Source organism: Coregonus clupeaformis, chromosome 13 (assembly GCF_020615455.1).
Source record: "Coregonus clupeaformis isolate EN_2021a chromosome 13, ASM2061545v1, whole genome shotgun sequence".
Taxonomy (NCBI): Eukaryota; Metazoa; Chordata; class Actinopteri; order Salmoniformes; family Salmonidae; genus Coregonus; species Coregonus clupeaformis.
The window spans coordinates 13,841,703-13,861,683 of record NC_059204.1 but is presented as its reverse complement, the minus strand read 5'-3'; the positions used below and the strand labels follow the sequence as shown (position 1 = coordinate 13,861,683).

At 39.7% G+C, this 19,981-nt stretch overlaps 1 protein-coding gene across 1 annotated transcript in view; it reads right to left on the bottom strand.

Moving 5' to 3' along the window:
- Positions 1–7,316: 7,316 nt before the first annotated feature.
- LOC121579322 (protein turtle homolog B-like) overlaps positions 7,317–19,981 on the bottom strand; it is a 222,095-nt gene continuing 209,430 nt past the window's right edge. The window contains exons 20-21 of the mRNA XM_041893813.2: positions 10,612–10,742; positions 7,317–9,516 (exon numbers count right to left, since the gene is read on the bottom strand). Of these exons, the coding sequence (XP_041749747.1) occupies positions 9,302–9,516; positions 10,612–10,742 (346 nt within the window). The 3' untranslated portion in view covers positions 7,317–9,301. The remainder of the gene's footprint in view (positions 9,517–10,611; positions 10,743–19,981) is intronic.

Genomic DNA, 19,981 nt, shown 5'->3' with positions numbered 1-19,981 from the left:
AAATCAATGTAATTGAAATGGTTTGGTGTCAAAGTCACTTTGAAAATAAATATAAAAAATGGTCTATAAAATATGTTTTGAATGAACAGGTACATTAAATGACATTGATCCATTTGCTTAGAAATCACTCAAAAATTATTTTATAAAACACTAAACAATACTCTAACTAAAAAGTGATGTAATATACATCAGTAAACCTACTGCAAATTTCAACACCAAACATACCAGTACATTAGAAATAACATTTTGTCAGTTTATGGAATGCTTTAGAATATCTGGGATGACCAAAAGTGAGGAAGAAGTAGATACATTCTAGATATTGTGTCTGTGCTGGCAGATTTAGAATGTGTACAGCATGATGATTGTGAGTATAGAATGCTCTCAAATGGCCGGATGAAGGTGAACATTTGATAGTAACATCTCTATGTGAAGATATCCACAACAAGGCATTCTGAGGTAATGAGTTGTGTCAGGCTTTTTTAAGAAGCCCCATAACACAACCCTACTGTGCAGTAGATGGAATTGAACGTTACCCAAAAATTCAGAGAGAGAGACCAAATGAGGATGGGACAATATTTAGCTAAGTACATCTGAACAGTCCTTTGTACACTTGTATTGCATTTAGTGATGCATAATGTTGTGAAAAGATGGATGGATGGCATGGAATTAAATCATACACAGAGGCTACACCAAAAGGATGAACATTACTGCAGTTGAGTGCTTGTAAACTGACTTGTCAATCAGTCAAACCTGTAAAAAACGTGTGAAACTGTATAATGACCACCAATACTTTGACATACAGGACAGAGCAATCAATGTCTCATTTTGTCCAGCATCAACACCCATGTACTCTGTACCAAGAACGACATGGAGTCATAATAATGAAATGTGTTTCCAATCTATGCCACATCAACTTGCCTTCTCATAAAATGGACACTGAGGATGTAAGTTCATCTCATCTGACTATTCCCTGAAGCAGCAACACAAATTCCTCTGACACAGCAATATCCATTACATACAGTACACGCACACACAAAAAACAATGAATCTTTGCCAAATAATTATGACGCAAAGTAGTTTTTCATGTTTTCTTTGACCAGAAACGTACCTCTGCTCTGTACTGTACCTGTACTAACTAACAATGGGCCTACGTCTAAAGGTTTACCTCATTTGATATCCTACTAAACTTTCAATGAATTTGCTATCTTTGTATGTCAAATACCATAACAAATACAACTTCAGTACAACACCAAGAAGGATTTGTTCATTGCCCAAACGTCTAACCACAATGTACAGTTTCAGGACGGTTCTACAGTAGACTACAACATTGTTTGTTGGTAAAAAACAGGGTGCTCACAAGGTGTGTGAAGCAAGGAGTTAACTCACCACCTAAAGCACCACAAAATGGATTGATAATAGCACCAGTTGTTGTCAGAATGTGTGCAATGGAATAGCCAAGTCAATATTCCCCACTTATGTCATCTTTATAGTCTGCTGTAACTCTACTAATCAAATCTTTGCACCTATTGTGAGCTAGAGGCAGAAAAATATACATTACAGCATAAACAATGTGGCTAAATTGGAAACACACTTACTTTGCTGTCATAAAAACATTAGGAACCCCTAAAATTGTTTTTCAAAGCAGCATTGAATATCTGTTACGTACACATACGCTGTAAAATATCTCTACTTGCACAATCTGTTGACTAAAGGAATATAGATTACACATACAGTATATTGTAATCTTCTGCTATACAGAACGCAAATGAACACCTGCGTGAAAACTCTCCCTCTTTTCAAAAGCCAATTGAGTCTAAGACAAGATACAGGGTTCTTAAGCGGGCCAGTAACATTTGGAGTTGAGGATCTGTGGCAGTCTTGGGAAAAGACTGGTATAATGATGGACCTATTGTAGAGCCACATAGTTCTACATGATCCCAATTGGCCAAGCTAGCCATGTTAGCGTATCCCAAGATAAACTTGGCAGGAATGATTAATTGCCGGTAAAATTAAGTAAATAATTAATTCCAATGCTTTCCAGTTATGCTTAACAAGTTGTAAAACCCTGTATCTTTATCTTAGTCTGTAATAAACCGATGGCACTTGCACCCTTTTTTTGTTACTTATTTTGTTTTGTACAGAACTTAAATGGTTTGCCTCAAAGGCATTTATGTGTCAGTGGAATATAAATATTATCTACTTGTATGATTCTGTTTAGCTAAAAAAGCAACAAATGGATATACAAATAAAATAACAAAATAATACACCATGAAACCATTGACCCCAAATGTATTCTATATCTGTTTGATTTATAATATTAAATTATTACAACTAATTTGTAGCATTTAGAATAATTCAGTCACTCACATAGAGATCTAGTGGTCTGCTACATGTCACAATGTACCACTGAAACAGACTGTACACTACTCAGTTCCCACTCACTCTGCAATATACTCTGTGTGTATCATATTCTCATATACAAAAAATATATATGACAAGGTATGCTTTTTTAAAACATTATTTACACTGTGTGAACAAAGTGTATGCTTTAATTAGCATCTGCTGTAGTATTTTGAGTCTTAGCACATTTCTGTTTATTAGTAACCCACAAGGTTGATTGTATATCATACTGTACATCTTGCTTGGCCTCGACTTGACTGTGTACAGTACAGTACTGTGCAGTGTTTTCAAATACCTCATAATATATTTTTCTTGGGGTGGCATAATGGTTTGGCATTTTGTTATACAGCTATGTTTTGGTTTTTACATCATTTTGTGTGGAACTCAGATTGGGGTATGGGAGAGTACCAGTGGTATATTCAAAATAACAACATATAATAAGTGTGCTCTACCAGAGGAAGTAAAAATAATTACTCATAAAACACTGTCCTTGAAAACTTGTGTTTTAGCACCAGAGGTTCTTACTCTTCAGACTCATTTAATGAATTAGGCATACAACAACCATCAAAGACCAAAAGACATAGGGGCTTTACAAGGCTCTGTAATGTGCTATGCTCTGCTAAGAAGTAGTAGCATTACTCCTTGGGGAAAGCAAACCACAATTGCGCTCATATCTTAGTTCAAACCAACCATATCAGTCCTGTAAGAAATATGGACCGAACATCTCCTCTTCCATAGAGCAAACGACTATGATGACAGTTCCTCTTACATGGTGTTATTTTGCCGACCCCTAGGTTGCAAACAATATGACTGATATCAGATGACCTCTGAGGATGGTCCAGATACACCATAAAAATTGCTATTGCTATGCTTGACAGACAGTATCATGTCATTGTTAACTGTAAAATTTACAGCTGTACAGTTTGGATGTGGGCCACTATATCATATAACTGCTTGTATATCTCCTAAAGTCATTTACACAAATGCCCCAAATATCTGTAAAAACAAAGGGCAATCCCAGTTACACATGATTGAGTAGGTGAAGTAATACACTGTATAATCAGTTCAGCTATGGTCCTCTGTAGCTCAGTTGGTAGAGGATGGTGCTTGCAATGCCAGGATAGTGGGTTCAATTCCTGGGACCACCCATACGTAAAATAAAAGTGGCAAATATTATATTATTATTATGATACAGTCAAATCAGAGTGTATTCACATACAACACACAAAGCTTGGTTATTACATGTCATATTTAGTGCTGAGTCATGAAATTTCAAAGAAATATATCTATACAGTACATATTATTATTAAAACATTTTGACTTGACTTGAACTTAAAGAATGCATTTCAGCATTATAAATGGTACATTGATTAGTCCGTGGCATGATTAGGCAGCAACTTGTTTTGTCTTATTCGCTGAACTCATAATTACAGCAAAAATATTAGGCTAGTATCATATTTTCGCCTAAGACAACCAATCACTGGTCCACAACCCCTTGAATGGGAAGTGACCCTATCCAGGCGATGGCATTTAAATCATTCCAATTCTCTCCAGAGCCACATATTTTCAACCTCTGCCCATTGTGATTTACAATAGTACTCTCTGCTTCAAATCCCAACTGTGGGAGAGGTGGATCAATGTATGTGCTTTGATTGCATCTCAATGTTGGCAAAATGCTATTATTTTATTCAAAGGTTCAGGTTTGTCGGTTTTGTGATATCTAAATCCCTCTCATGCGACACCACTCCACACTCAATAGCACCACTCCACTGACTCAGTATATTGGCAATATATGTATAATATTCCCCAAAATATTGATGATTATAATGACCTCTAAATGAGTGTTCTTGTTTTTTTTACACATCCTCTCTTCTCATATATATTCAGTATTGTATATGCATTCTCTCTTTTCACAGCAACATTCAGACACTTTAACATGCAATGATCTCTCTGCTATACACTATGTACATTTTATCCATATCCATTGCACATTAAATGGTATATATATATATATATTTGTCTTTTTAAGAGGGGCATTCTACTGCTCCCCTTCCCTCATGCTTTACAGTATTTGTTAAACTCTTCAAAAAAATCTGACTGTGCACATCTCAAAAAGTCTATTTTTCAGATGTCTCATGTCTTAGGCCTTGGGAAAGCCATTAATTTTTTAATAACTACATTCTGTAAAATAGCAAAGGGCTTATTCCCACTATCTGGATATTTATGGTCAATATTTAAACTTTTTGAATGTTGGTGATTATTAATGTGCTTGCTGAAAGGAAGAGCACTACTGTTATTCGACATACTTATTTAGTTGTGTGCTACTTATCAACTTTGGAGAGGTGTTTATCAACCTCTCTCCATTCAGCCTACATAACAGACACATGTACAGAAACAACAGAATATGATGCACACAGCCCTTGCTGGCCTTCGGGGGATATTCTACAAATATCTGCAAAGGGTCCGTCTGGGTGGAGAAGGCAAAAGGCCAGTTTGCATTATTCAGATTTCTGCGTTATTCTGCTGATACTTTAAGGGCCAATTGTAAATGTAAATGTGTAAATATAATGTAAATATAAATATGTACTGTGTAAATAATGTAACAATATATTACTTTAGTTACTTCAGTTCGTGTTTCGATGTTGGCAAGTGTCTAAAATGACCATGGTCATTCAATAGGTTTCTTTTTGCTGACAAGGTTTTTGACTGGGATGATGGTTCAATTCAGTGAAAGAATTGTGCAATTGTAAATCGGACTTGGTTTCTCTCATAAACAAACGAAGCTAAGTGTCAATAATATATGACTTGAAGAAGTTCATTTAACTTATGTAAAAAGTAAAATGAGTATCTGAAAGAGGATTACATTTTCAAAGATGAACATAGCCTTAAGATGCTTTTGGGAAACCAGGCCCAGGATAATAGTTGAGAGTTGATACTCTTTGAAGTGTGAGTTACCTCAACAATGATATTAATGCCCTAAGGCAGTTACCTGAACCACTGCCAATTGCTTTTGTGCAAGTAGTCACCCTTGTGGAAAAAGTACTCTACATAAATATTATTTTCATATATGAAATCCAAAATATCGGAAAATATATATACGCATATATGTAATTGCATGCATATATTGTCCAATTCATTTAAAATATATAATTTTTCATAATATATTGTGCAATATATGCTATAATTGTATGTAGAATATATTTTTATAAATTTTATATATTTTCTATAATAGAATATGTTCCTTGCATTTTGGATCATCATATTGATATAATTCTTCTGAGGGAGGGTTTGAAAATAAATGCTAACAACTTACATTCCTAAATAATAAGCAGATACATATTTTCTTGTAAAAAAGGAGAGAAACCACAACATATTTCTGAATGTTACTGCCATAACAAAGCACCTTGATTACAGCATCAATAAATCCTGTTGGATCAGCACAAATTAAGGAATATTTAACCAGTTTCAGAAGGCAATAGTATACTAATTATTTAAAGTTTCAGCCTATACTGTGAGTACGTTTACATGCACAGTAATAATTCAATATTAAACTGATTATGGCAGTAGGCAGATTATGCAATAGTCATGTAAACACCTTACTCTGCTTATCTTAATCGGCGTAAAGTCAAAATCGAAGTAAGCATACGCCGATTAAAACACCTGGTTTTCTGAGCAATCTTTCAAATGATTAGGACATGTAAACACCTTAATCGGCGTTCCAGCAGTGTATTTGATCTGTGCATGTGTTAGTACCAGCCGAGCGAGCCTCCCTCTTTAGCGCGAGTGAAGTGAGTTCGGAACAAATGAATGTCTGCGTCTTAGAAGTAGTACAAACTTTATATGTCCGAACTCAGAATCAAATAGGCTTCCCAAAAATAACATGGTCACTGTGTTAGAACGTTTATTCTGATTGCCGATTTTCTAAATTTATCAGAGTGCCATCAGGCAGCCTGATTTCAGATGTGTCCATGTAAACAGGATTATTAGGGAAATTGTTCTTCTTGAAAATATGTAAATATTTTAATCAAACTATTATATTAATCTGACTATCCACAATAATCATATTATTGTGTGCATGTCACCGTACTCAATGTCATGTGTTTACAAGTGCAATGTGGGGGATTTACTAACAAATAGAATATCCTGATCCTGCCAACTACGCCAAATGTAATACTCGGGTTCAGTTTAGCCACAAATTGATAATAAACCGTCCAAAAAGTCCTGTACTGTCAAACAAAAGTCAAGAAATTGTGGCAATTTGATACAAGTTCTAACTTGTTCCTCAGTTGAGGTTTCTGACTTGAAGTCCAACAGAACACACTGTAACCTGGCTCCATAAAACCATAGTAGAATAACTTTGAGACTTTCTTCTTTAGCTATTTTTTTTTGTCTTTCTTTCAACTCTTTAAGGTACATGACTAGGCATCTATCCCTCCACAATATGTCATCTGTTTATGATGTAAAATACATATGCAGGCAAAATATATAAGTTCTACACGCCAAAAAAATTAATTAAACATGAGCATTGTCATCCATGATTCAGACTCTCTAGAACTCAATCTACACATCCTGCTTAAGAAGCACTAAGATGGATGTTGAAAGGCGTATGGTTGTACTGCACCAATCTTAAAACATAAAGTATGATCAATTACAGTATAATTTCATATTTGTGGTATCTGTCATTCCTCTGAAATCGCTCATCACTCTGCAAGTAGCAATACCACTTTCAGATTCGATGAGTTTGTTAGCACCTGAAGTTGCAACTCTTAAAGGAAAACTCCACACAAAAACTATATTTTAGTATTTGTTTCATTAGTCCATTGTTGACATAGTCCCAAAATGTTGACTATGTCAACAATGGAGTAATGAAACAAATACCAAAATATAGTTTTTGGGTGGAGTTTACCTTTAAGATACCCAATGAGAGAAATATCAAACCAACAGTGAGCCAAACAGTTGAACCAAAACATATGAGCAATTGGTCTCAAGTGCACAGCAGCACCTGTGCTCCTACATGTATGGGTGAAACCATTCCAAACACCCCTCTCCTTTTCTGACCACCACCAGATCACCCCCCATTGCCATGACACACACAGTTCAGCCTTAATGAGCCCAGATATGTCTATATCGACATGATAATACATGTCAATTTATAAAAAAGAAGCACCCTTCAATGACAGAAAAACACATTTTTGAAAAAATAAAACCTTTAGTCGCTCTGCGTAGCCCTGTTATGCCACAAGAAGCTCCTCCATTGATCTTTCCAGAGGAGAATAGACAAGTGTCGAGACATTCTCCTCATCACAACCATGTGGAATTCCAAGCACATGAAGAGAAAAAGCAAATGGCCATCAAAGGCAGTTACTTTCATAAACAATTGAGAAAATAATGACAAAAAAAGACCCCAACAAATAAACAAAACTGAAGCAGGCAACTAGAAGAAGCCCTATAAAGGCCATCATAAGCCTCTTGTTCATCAAATCAGGCCCTCCCATAAGAATGAAAAAATACTATAGTATACTATGGCACAAAATCCTATCCTCCTCTCATTACAGTACATTTGATGTTTTTATTGATTAAGGAAGTTGTAGTATTTTTGGCATTACTATAGTACTTTTTAAATAGGATATGGAGCCCTCGGAACTATCCACAACGCTACAGTAAGTGTAATAGTAGAAGTGAAGATGGCATCAAATAAAGAGAAAAACAAACATTATTTAGCAAAATGGCAAAAGCCAAAATTTTGCTCCAGCGCAAACTCCTTTCCCAGACGATGAGACACACCCAAAGTCCAACCTGAATAGTAACTAGGGCAGTAGCATGTGTTGTATAGAGTGTGTGAGGTTGCATGCCTTGAGAGATGTACAGTAGCCTACAGTGTAGTACCTGTTCTGTTCAAATGGAGCATAATTCTAATTTAATCCCTTCCCCTCGCCCTATTCAAAATAGATCTATGAGCTTTTGTGCTTACTTTATGACAGATCTTCCCCATAAGGGGAATTACTGACCATTCCTTTATGGGGTTAAGGGAGAATAAAATTGAATTTATGTTTATAAAGAATATCTAAACGGCACATATATCAAATATGTAAAGCATAACATGCTCCATTTCCCTAATAGCCATTATGAACACTTCATTTATGGTGTGTCAACAGACCAGAGACCAGGGATAGATTTTTGATCTGCATGATATCATTCTACAACTGATAGTAGACCTACATCAACCTAACCATATTTTGGTATATATTGTGACCAATTGGATTTTTAAATTTGGAGTTATTAAAATTGTGTCAAATTTCAACAAAACCCTGCTTAAATAAGTTATAAGATCATAAAAACATATACGCCAGTACATTTGTGTTCAGCTAGCTGAGCCTTGTCGTTGTGGTGCCATGTCCTGTGCTCTGAGGTATATTTTGTAGGATGTGAGTGAGAACCTTGTGTGGATGGGAGAGTCTCTGGGAGGTGATAGAGGGCTGGCAGAGTGAGGCAGGTGAGGATACTCGGGTGAGCAAGGTGCTGTAAACTGAGACCTAACTAGGCTTCATGGGCTGTTTTGACAATGGGGCCATGAGCTAAGCCTGTACTGAAGTATAAAGATGAGATAGAAAATGAAAACCTCAGACAGATGGGTTCTTTTCCAAATGGTTAGAACATTTGTTTGAAAGGAATCTATGTTGAAGCACACAGTATTGCTTCCCTCAAATGAAATGTTTTGCACTGGAGTAAAACTTTGGAGACATTGGATAGCCACTGTTTTACTTTCAATTTCTTTTAAAAAGGAACTTCAAACCATTGATTGATGCTGGGGAATGAGCAACGTTTTAGACTGAGGGGCCATTTTCCAGGTGGGGTTTTGTGGCATTTTGGGGGAAGAGTGTAACCTGACTCCCCCACGGTGTCAGAGGAGAGTGACATGGTCTGGGTCCATGTTGTCCATGCTGGCCAAAATGGCCTTCTGGTCCTCCCGGGGCGGGCGGCGGTACAGCAGAGCGGAGAAGCGGGCATACGGGTCCTGTCTGACCGGCCGTTTCTTCTTCTTGCGGAGGTAGAGAGCTTCTTCGGCATGGAGTCCCTGAGAGGTGTAGTCCTGCTGGGTCTGAGAGGTGGAGACACCTGGAGGATAGGAGGGGGATAGCGACATGCAGGTCAGCAGTGAGAGAGCCCTAGGTCAGGATAAGAGGGCAGAGGTGGAGAGTAAGGGTCCTGGGTGCTATCAGACAGACATTGGGCCGGAAAGTGAGGCATGCAAAACACACAGGAAACCATGGGTCAGAAAACAGGGTGGTTGATTTAGAGAATGAGCTCAGTTCCAATCCAAGGTAAATACTTTACACTGTACCACTCACCATACCATACCACCACATTACGGTTATTTGCGCACAATACTCTAGGAGAGTGGATACTTCCCAATCAACAAAATGTAAACGTTACTCGGGATACATTATCAAAACACCCCCATCCTCAATAATAAGAAATTAACACATTTGGGTAGCTACAGTAGGTTTTAGGTTTAGCGAATGCTACCTAGCCAACAGTCCATAAAATGCATTTCAATGCAAGAAGAATGACACTATTGGTTTGAATGTTTCAAATTCAATAAAGGTCTTCTACAATTTGTCACCTACATGTTTGGCACCAAAATAAGATAGATGTTGGGCACCAAAAACATAGTTATCTTACAATGGTTCAATTACGTTCATGAGTTGGAAATGCAACATGAATAAGTGAGACATTGAATTGTATGATTCAAAAGATAAATTGCATTAACTGATCATGTAGTCATTTGATACCTTTGTAAGTATTATTAGAAATTATGTCATGATTATGGAGGAAGTTGGTGTCAAAGTTAGGTTTCTGGAGAACTGCAGAACTCATTGAGGGAACTACCTTGGTGTTACCATCACTACGGCAGGGTAACAGAGATGGGGAAAGTATCACACTATGGTACCTTATCACACCATAGTGGCGTGCCGCTGAGTAGATAGCATCGTATGATGCATATATGTAATTTCATTGACGCCTGTAAAAGAGGAAGTCCTTGTTAATCCTGTTGTGATGAAGTCTCTTAAAAGATATATGGCTACTGAAAACAAATCTGAGTCTGCCAGACACAATATCTGTCAAAAGAGCGGTATGCCACAAAATGTGCATGTTAATCAATCATTGTCTTACGTCAGGACCATACATCCACAACGTCAGAGGACTCACCTGTGTTTCTTCTGGACTTGGAGTTGTTGTTGTTGACCACCATTATCTTCTTGGCCTTTTTAATACGTTGGTATCTCAATGCATCAAACCTCTCAGACCCCGCAGGGGCAATTGGCTCACCTCGACGATTTCTGAACAAAAAAGGAGGGAGAAGACACGTAACCCTGAGGAACATCTGTCTAGTGGACCTCTCCGTCTACATGAGAGGCCCTCAAAGTCCAAGATTCAAACCTTATGAATTCAGCTTCACATTACCTAACGATTCGAGCAATGTGACACACCTGAGGTTTCTGACTGAACCAAGCCAATAGTTTGGCCAAACAAAATCAATAGGTATGTTTGTGTGACTTGAATCTACGGTGTTACTGTATTTTACACTATATGTTCTATGATTTGTTAAATAATATAATAATCCTTGTAACAAAGTTGTGATACGGCAATTTATCCCAAGGTGAGGTATACAAGATTATTACAGTGCTTAAACATTTAGAACAAATATTTGCATTATTTTCAAAGGGGAGTGAAACAAAACAACAACAAACAAAAAACATTCAAAAGGAATTTGATTTCAAGCTTAAGTGTTTATAGCAACACTTTTTAATGGTTTATTTTACTATTTTAAATCTGAAAATAACAGTTGCAAATCTGAAACAATATTGTCATTTGTAGAACATGAATGAGTATTCTCAGCCATCTCTAATAATGTCTACAGTCTTCCTATCCAGATACTGAGGCACATTAAAACGGCAGCCCACAAATTCTGTCACCAACACACCAGTTTCTCACAAGGCACGGAAAACAAATTGCATTACAAAGTGGATGTCCTCCAGCTGTGGCTGCAGAGAGAAATTGAAGGCGGTTAGTAGATGGGGAAAATCACAGCTGAGCGACAAAGCATCATCAATATGTATTCATAGACATGGATACTGTCTACAATGGGCTTCACCATGCTGACAGGGGGAGAGATGGCGGGAGGGGAAAATGGCTACTTGGGAACAGTCACATAATGAAAAATAAGCCAAAACCAAAACGAAGCACTCTGACAACAAATGTAACAAGAGTTTATTAAAATATTTGTTATTTTTTGGGGAACTGAATAGCAATATTTAGCGATGGCATGCATGGCAGTTTGCACATGGAACAGGACTTTAAAGGGGAATACTCTGAAAAGTGGTCCTGTATGGCTCAGTTGGTAGAGCATGGCGCTTGCAACGCCAGGATTGTGGGAATGATTATTGGGGCCACCCATACTTAAAATGTGTGCACATATGACTGTAAGTCGCTTTGGATAAAAGTGTCTGCTAAATGGCATATATTATATTATTATATAAGCACTTCATAGGACTGTGGACCTAAAACCAGGGGGCGCTTGGTCCCCCTCACACCCTGGGCTAATGCTACTTTCCCCACAATATCAATAAAGTGCGTCAACAGGTGTGGAAGGACACTTGCTTCACATGGTAGTGAGAACTGTTCTGCAGTCCAAACATACAAGTGTAATTAGGTTATTTGCGTGTTTTGTTTCATACTGACTGGAGTGAAGGGAGTTCAGATGGCCAATCATATCAAATATTTCCTAAGAGCATAGGTCCAAAATATTTAATTGGTGTATAATATAAAAGCAGCTTGAGTAAGAAAGGTTAGTATATCTACTGCTTGAGAGGAATGCTAAGAATGTAACAAGTCAAAGAGGACATAACAAAGTGATCATTGCCACAACCCACAAGACTAGACGAGAGAGACAAACTACTACAGCCTGGACAACCTATAATATACAGTGGGGGAAAAAAGTATTTAGTCAGCCACCAATTGTGCAAGTTCTCCCACTTAAAAAGATGAGAGAGGCCTGTAATTTTCATCATAGGTTCACGTCAACTATGACAGACAAAATGAGAAAAAAAAATGCAGAAAATCACATTGTAGGATTTTTTATGAATTTATTTGCTATTTATGGTGGAAAATAAGTATTTGGTCAATAACAAAAGTTTCTCAATACTTTGTTATATACCCTTTGTTGGCAATGACACAGGTCAAACGTTTTCTGTAAGTCTTCACAAGGTTTTCACACACTGTTGCTGGTATTTTGGCCCATTCCTCCATGCAGATCTCCTCTAGAGCAGTGATGTTTTGGGGCTGTCGCTGGGCAACACGGACTTTCAACTCCCTCCAAAGAGTTTCTATGGGATTGAGATCTGGAGACTGGCTAGGCCACTCCAGGACCTTGAAATGCTTCTTACGAAGCCACTCCTTCGTTGCCCGGGCGGTGTGTTTGGGATCATTGTCATGCTGAAAGACCCAGCCACGTTTCATCTTCAATGCCCTTGCTGATGGAAGGAGGTTTTCATTCAAAATATCACGATACATGGCCCCATTCATTCTTTCCTTTACACGGATCAGTCGTCCTGGTCCCTTTGCAGAAAAACAGCCCCAAAGCATGATGTTTCCACCCCCATGCTTCACAGTAGTTATGGTGTTCTTTAGATGCAACTCAAATCAAATCAAATCAAATCAAATTGTATTGGTCACATGCGCCGAATACAACAGGTGCAGACATCACAGTGAAATGCTTAGTTACAGCCCTTAACCAACAGTGCATTTATTTTTTACAAAAAAGTAAAAATAAAACAACAACAAAAAAAGTGTTGAGAAAAAAAAGAGCAGAAGTAAAATAAAATAACAGTAGGGAGGCTATATATACAGGGGGGTACCGTTGCAGAGTCAATGTGCGGGGGCACCGGCTAGTTGAGGTAATATGTACATGTGGGTAGAGTTAAAGTGACTATAAATAAATAATTAACAGAGTAAGAGCAGCGTAAAAAGGATGGGGTGGGGGGGCAGTGCAAATAGTCCGGGTAGCCATGATTAGCTGTTCAGGAGTCTTATGGCTTGGGGGTAGAAGCTGTTGAGAAGTCTTTTGGACCTAGACTTGGCACTCCGGTACCGCTTGCCATGCGGTAGCAGAGAGAACAGTCTATGACTAGGGTGGCTGGAGTCTTTTACAATTTTGAGGGCCTTCCTCTGACACCGCCTGGTATAGAGGTCCTGGATGGCAGGAAGTTTGGCCCCAGTGATGTACTGGGCCGTACGCACTACCCTCTGTAGTGCCTTGCGGTCGGAGGCCAAGCAGTTGCCATACCAGGCGGTGATGCAACCAGTCAGGATGCTCTCAATGGTGCAGCTGTATAATTTTTTGAGGATCTGAGGACCCATGCCAAATCTTTTCAGTCTCCTGAGGGGGAATAGGCTTTGTCGTGCCCTCTTCACGACTGTCTTGGTGTGTTTGGACCATGATAGTTCGTTGGTGATGTGGACACCAAGGAACTTGAAGCTCTCAACCTGTTCCACTACAGCCCCGTCGATGAGAATGGGGGCGTGCTCAGTCCTCTTTTTTTTTCCTGTAGTCCACAATCATCTCCTTTGTCTTGGTCACGTTGAGGGAGAGGTTGTTGTCCTGGCACCACACGGCCAGGTCTCTGACCTCCTCCCTATAGGCTGTCTCATCGTTGTCAGTGATCAGGCCTACCACTGTTGTGTCGTCGGCAAACTTAATGATGGTGTTGGAGTCGTGCCTGGCCATGCAGTCATGGGTGAACAGAGAGTACAGGAGGGGGACTGAGCACGCACCCCCTGAGGGGCCCCGTGTTGAGGATCAGTGTGGCAGATGTGTTGTTACCTACCCTTACCACCTGGGGCGGCCCGTCAGGAAGTCCAGGATCCAGTTGCAGAGGGAGGTGTTTAGTCCCAGGATCCTTAGCTTAGTGATGAGCTTAGAGGGCACTATGGTGTTGAATGCTGAGCTGTAGTCAATGAATAGCATTCTCACGTAGGTGTTCCTCTTGTCCAGGTGGGAAAGGGCAGTGTGGAGTGCAATAGAGATTGCATCATCTGTGGATCTGTTGGGGCGGTATGCAAATTGGAGTGGGTCTAGGGTTTCTGGGATAATGCTGTTGATGTGAGCCATGACCAGCCTTTCAAAGCACTTCATGGCTACAGACGTCAGTGCTACGGGTCGGTAGTCATTTAGGCAGGTTATCTTAGAGTCCTTGGGCACGGGGACTATGGTGGTCTGCTTGAAACATGTTGGTATTACAGACTCAGTCAGGGACATGTTGAAAATGTCGGTGAAGACACTTGCCAGTTGGTCAGCACATGCTCGGAGTACACGTCCTGGTAATCCGTCTGGCCCTGCGGCCTTGTGAATGTTGACCTGCTTAAAAGTCTTACTCACATCGGCTACGGAGAGCGTGATCACATAGTCATCCGGAACAGCTGGTGCTCTCATGCATGCTTCAGTGTTGCTTGCCTCGAAGCGAGCATAGAAGTGGTTTAGCTTCGTCTGGTAGGCTTGTGTCACTGGGCAGCTCACGGCTGTGCTTCCCCTTTGTAGTCTGTAATAGTTTTCAAGCCCTGCCACATCCGACGAGCGTCAGAGCCAGTGTAGTACGATTCAATCTTAGTCCTGTATTGACTCTTTGCCTGTTTGATGGTTCGTCGGAGGGCATAGCGGGATTTCTTATAAGCGTCCGGGTTAGAGTCCCGTTCCTTGAAAGCGGCAGCTCTACCCTTTAGCTCAGTGCGGATGTTTCCTGTAATCCATGGCTTATGGTTGTGGTATGTACGTACGGTCACTGTGGGGACGACATCATCGATGCACTTATTGATGAAGCCAGTGACTGATGTGGTGTACTCCTCAATGCTGTCTGAAGAATCCCGGAACATGTTCCAGTCTGTGCTAGCAAAACAGTCCTGTAGCTTAGCATCTGCGTCATCTGACCACTTTTTTATTAACCGATTCACTGGTGCTTCCTGCTTTAGTTTTTGCTTATAAGCAGGAATCAGGAGGATAGAGTTATGGTCAGATTTGCCAAATGGAGGGAGAAGGGAGAGCTTTGTATGCGTCTCTGTGTGTGGAGTAAAGGTGGTCTAGAGTTTTTTTTCCTCTGGTTGCACATTTAACATGCTGGTAGAAATGAGGTAGAACGGATTTAAGTTTCCCTGCATTAAAGTCCCCGGCCAATAGGAGCGCTGCATCTGGATGAGCGTTTTCCTGTTGATTTATGGCCTTGTACAACTCATTCAGTGCAATCTTAATGCCAGCATTGGTTTGTGGTGGTAAATAGACAGCTATGAAAAATATAGATGAAAACTCTCTTGGTAAATAGTGTGGTCAACCGCTTATCATAAGATACTCTACCTCAGGCGAGCAAAACCTCGAGACTTCCTTAGTATTTGATTTTGTGCACCAGCTGTTGTTTACAAATATACACAGACCGCCACCCCTTGTCTTACCGGAGTCAGCCGTTCTATCCTGCCGATGTAGCGTATAGCCCGCTAGCTGTATGTTATCAATGTCGTCGTTCAGCCACGACTCGGTGAAACATAAGATATTACAGTTTTTAATGTCCCGTTGGTAGGATAACCGTAATCTTAAATCATCCAATTTATTTTCAAATGATTGAACGTTGGCTAATAGGATTGATGGAAGAGGCAGTTTACTCGCTCGCCGTCGGATCCTTACAAGGCACCCCGATCTACGTCCACGATATCTCCGTCTCTTCCTCACGCGAATGACGGGGATTTGGGCCTTGTCGGGTGTCTGTATGATATCCTTCGCGGCCGCCTCGTTGAAGAAAAAATCTTCGTCCAATACGAGGTGAGTAATCGCTGTCCTGATATCCAGAAGCTCTTTTTGGTTATAAGAGACGATGGCAGAAACATTATGTACAAAATAAATTACAAATAACGCGAAAAACACACATAATAGTACAATTGGTTAGAGGGCTGTAAAACGGCAGCCATCTTCTCCGGCGCTGTTATATCAACTCAGCATTCTTTGTCCTCCAAACACGACGAGTTGAGTTTTTACCAAAAAGTTATATTTTGGTTTCATCTGACCATATGACATTCTCCCAATCCTCTTCTGGATCATCCAAATGCACTATAGCAAATGTCAGACAGGCCTGGACATGTACTGGCTTAAGCAGGGGGACATGTCTGGCACTGCAGGATTTGAGTCCCTGGCGGCGTAGTGTGTTACTGATGGTAGGCTTTGTTACTTTGGTCCCAGCTCTCTGCAGGTCATTCATTAGGTCCCCCCGTGTGGTTCTGGGATTTTTGCTCACCGTTCTTGTGATCATTTTGACCCCACGGGGTGAGCTCTTGCGTGGAGCCCCAGATCGAGGGAGATTATCAGTGGTCTTGTATGTCTTCCATTTCCTAATAATTGCTCCCACAGTTGATTTCTTCAAACCAAGCTGCTTACCTATTGCAGATTCAGTCTTCCCAGCCTGGTGCAGGTCTACAATTTTGTTTCTGGTGTCCTTTGACAGCTCTTTGGTCTTGGCCATAGTGGAGTTTGGAGTGTGACTGTTTGAGGTTGTGGACAGGTGTCTTTTATACTGATAACAAGTTCAAACAGGTGCCATTAATACAGGTAACGAGTGGAGGACAGAGGAGCCTCTTAAATAAGAAGTTACAGGTCTGTGAGAGCCAGAAATCCTGCTTGTTTGTAGGTGACCAAATACTTATTTTCCACCATAATTTGCAAATAAATTCATTAAAAATCCTACAATGTGATTTTCTGGAGAAGAAAAATCTCAATTTGTCTGTCATAGTTGACGTGTACCTATGATGAAAATTACAGGCCTCTCTCATCTTTTTAAGTGGGAGAACTTGCACAATTGGTGGCTGACTAAATACTTTTTTTCCCCACTGTACACTTGGGTAGGCTTAGAAAAGGGCTGTTACAATTGTAATCGTCTTTGTCAGATACATATTTATTTCCTCTGATATCTACTGCTCATTCTTATTGAAGACACAAAAGAAGGCACAAAAAAGTAAGGATAAGTGCAGTTAAGCTTCCAAGGTAACACCATTATACATAATAATGCTTCTGTAGTCAACAGAACAGACAACATTTTTGTCTGGGCCTTGCTTGTGCAAGGACTTTCTTTCAGCTTTTTTTGTGTATGTGTCAGCTGTCATGGTAGTTAACCAAAACAATTGTTGTTAGCATACATCTCAAGCATGCAGTTGTGTCCGTGATACAGTGCCTTCAGAAAGTATTCACACCCCTTGACTTTTTCCACCGTTTGTTGTGTTACAGCCTGAATTTAAAATTGATTAAATGGAGATTTTTTTTGTCTGAACCAAGCCAATAGTTTGGCCAAACAAAATCAATAGGTATGTTTGTGTGACTTGAATCTATGGTGTTACTCTATTTTACACTATATGTTCTATGATTTGTTAAATAATATAATAATCCTTGTAACAAAGTTGTCACTGGCCTACACACAATACCCCATAATGTCAAAGTGGAATATTTTTTCAAACTTTTTACAAATCATTTAAAAATGAAAAGCTGAAATGTCTTGAGTCAATAAGTATTAAATACCTTTGTTATGGCAAACCTAAATAAGTTCAGGAGTAAAAATGTGCTTTACAAGTCACATAATAAGTTGAATGACTACGTCATCTTTGTACCCCACACATACAATTATCGGTAAGGTCCCTCAGTTGAGCAGTGAATTTCAAACACAGAGTCAACCACAAAGACCAGGGAGGTTTTCCAATGGCTCACAAATAATTGGTCGATGGGTATTGGTCGATGGGTAAAAAAAAGAAGAAAAAAAAGCAGACATTGAATATCCCTTTGAGCATGATGAAGTTATTAATTACACTTTGGATGGTGTATCAATACACCCAGTCACTACAAAGATACAGGTGTCCTTCCTAACTTAGTTGCCGGAAAGGAAGGAAACCGCTCAGAGATTTCACCATATTTTCAAGCATAGTGGTGGCTGCATTATGTTATGGGTATGCTTGTAATCGTGAAGGACTGTGGAGTTTTTTTTAGGATAAAAAAAAGGAATGGAGCTAAGCACAGGCAAAATCCTAGAGGAAAACTTGGTTCAGTCTGCTTTCCACTATACACAGGGAGATTAATTCACCTTTCAGAAGGACAATAACCTAAAACACAAGGCCAAATCTACACTGGAGTTGCTTACCAAGAAGACAGTGAATGTTCCTGAGTGGCCCAGTTTTGACTTAAATCTTCCTGAAAATCTATGGCAAGACCTGAAAATGGTTGTCTAGCAATGAGAGCTTGAATAATTTTTAAAATAATAATGGCCAAATGTTGCACAATCAGGTGTGGAAAGCTCTTAGAGACTTACCCAGAAAGACTGCCAAAGGTACTTCTACAAAGTATTGACTCAGGGGTGTGAATACTTATGTTAATAAGATATTTGTGTATTTAATTTTCAATAAATTTGCAAACATATCTAAAAACATGTTTTCAATTTGTCATTTTGGGGTATTGTGTGTAGATGGGTGAGAAAAAACATCAATTTTGATTTCAGGCTGTAACACAATAAAATGTGGAATAAGTCAAGGGGTATGAATACTTTCTGAAGACACTGTATGTGTCTAACCTCCAATGCAATTATCATAAAGGGTGACATATGCATATTTATGTCAGAATGCATACATTGTTGCAGACTGTAGAACTCAAAATGCATAGTTACTTTGAAAAAAGGAAAAAAGGGAAATGAACTGCAAGTTGATTGAAGTAACAAACTAAACAAAGCAAGACCGAAAGACTCGTATTCCCCTTTAAAGGACGAGGTGATTCAAAGCCCCACCTGCTGCCCCCCCCCCCTTTCAGACATGGATCCAACCCTTACCTATTGTGGTGTAGAGGACCTGGTCACAACAACGCTGCCCAGATAGCTGAGATCAATCAAAAACAAAGCAGGTAAGACTCCAGGAGCCATCAAGAACGACCAGCTGCCCCTAATCAATAATGATGGAGACATTGCAACACATGAAAGCGGACAGATCCCTGCAACACGCTTTGCCCAACAAGCCTCCCCTGGCAGTCAGACCTGGGATGTCCTGGGGGCAATGGAGGGGTGGTTGAGGGATGGGGTTGGGGTGGAAGGTTCAGGGAAGAGGCGGTTCATGCAGTCAGGTTACTAAGGACGAGAATGGGCCCCCCTGTGCCTGCTGAGATGGACTATCCTAAAAGCACCCTCTGCATGATAAATAAGGAGTCCTAAAAGGCCTAAGAGTTAGACACAGCAATGGTGTTTGTTTTGTCTGAGAGTCAATTCAGATGCACATATGGGATTCCTCCTGTTGGGTGAAAGCAGGGTAAAGCATGACACACATGGAAAACCAGGGATCCTGTGGTGATGTCCCTCTGATTTCAGGCTTTTAGGGGCTTGTATCAAACAAACTGCACAATGCATTTGAAATGGTTTAGATAATAATGTCATTTTCTCCAAAGACTTACTGTAGCCCCGAAAGGTCTGTAAGGTAATCTGTGAAGCAAATTATTTCTCTTGTCAGGTCACAAAGGAGTTGATCC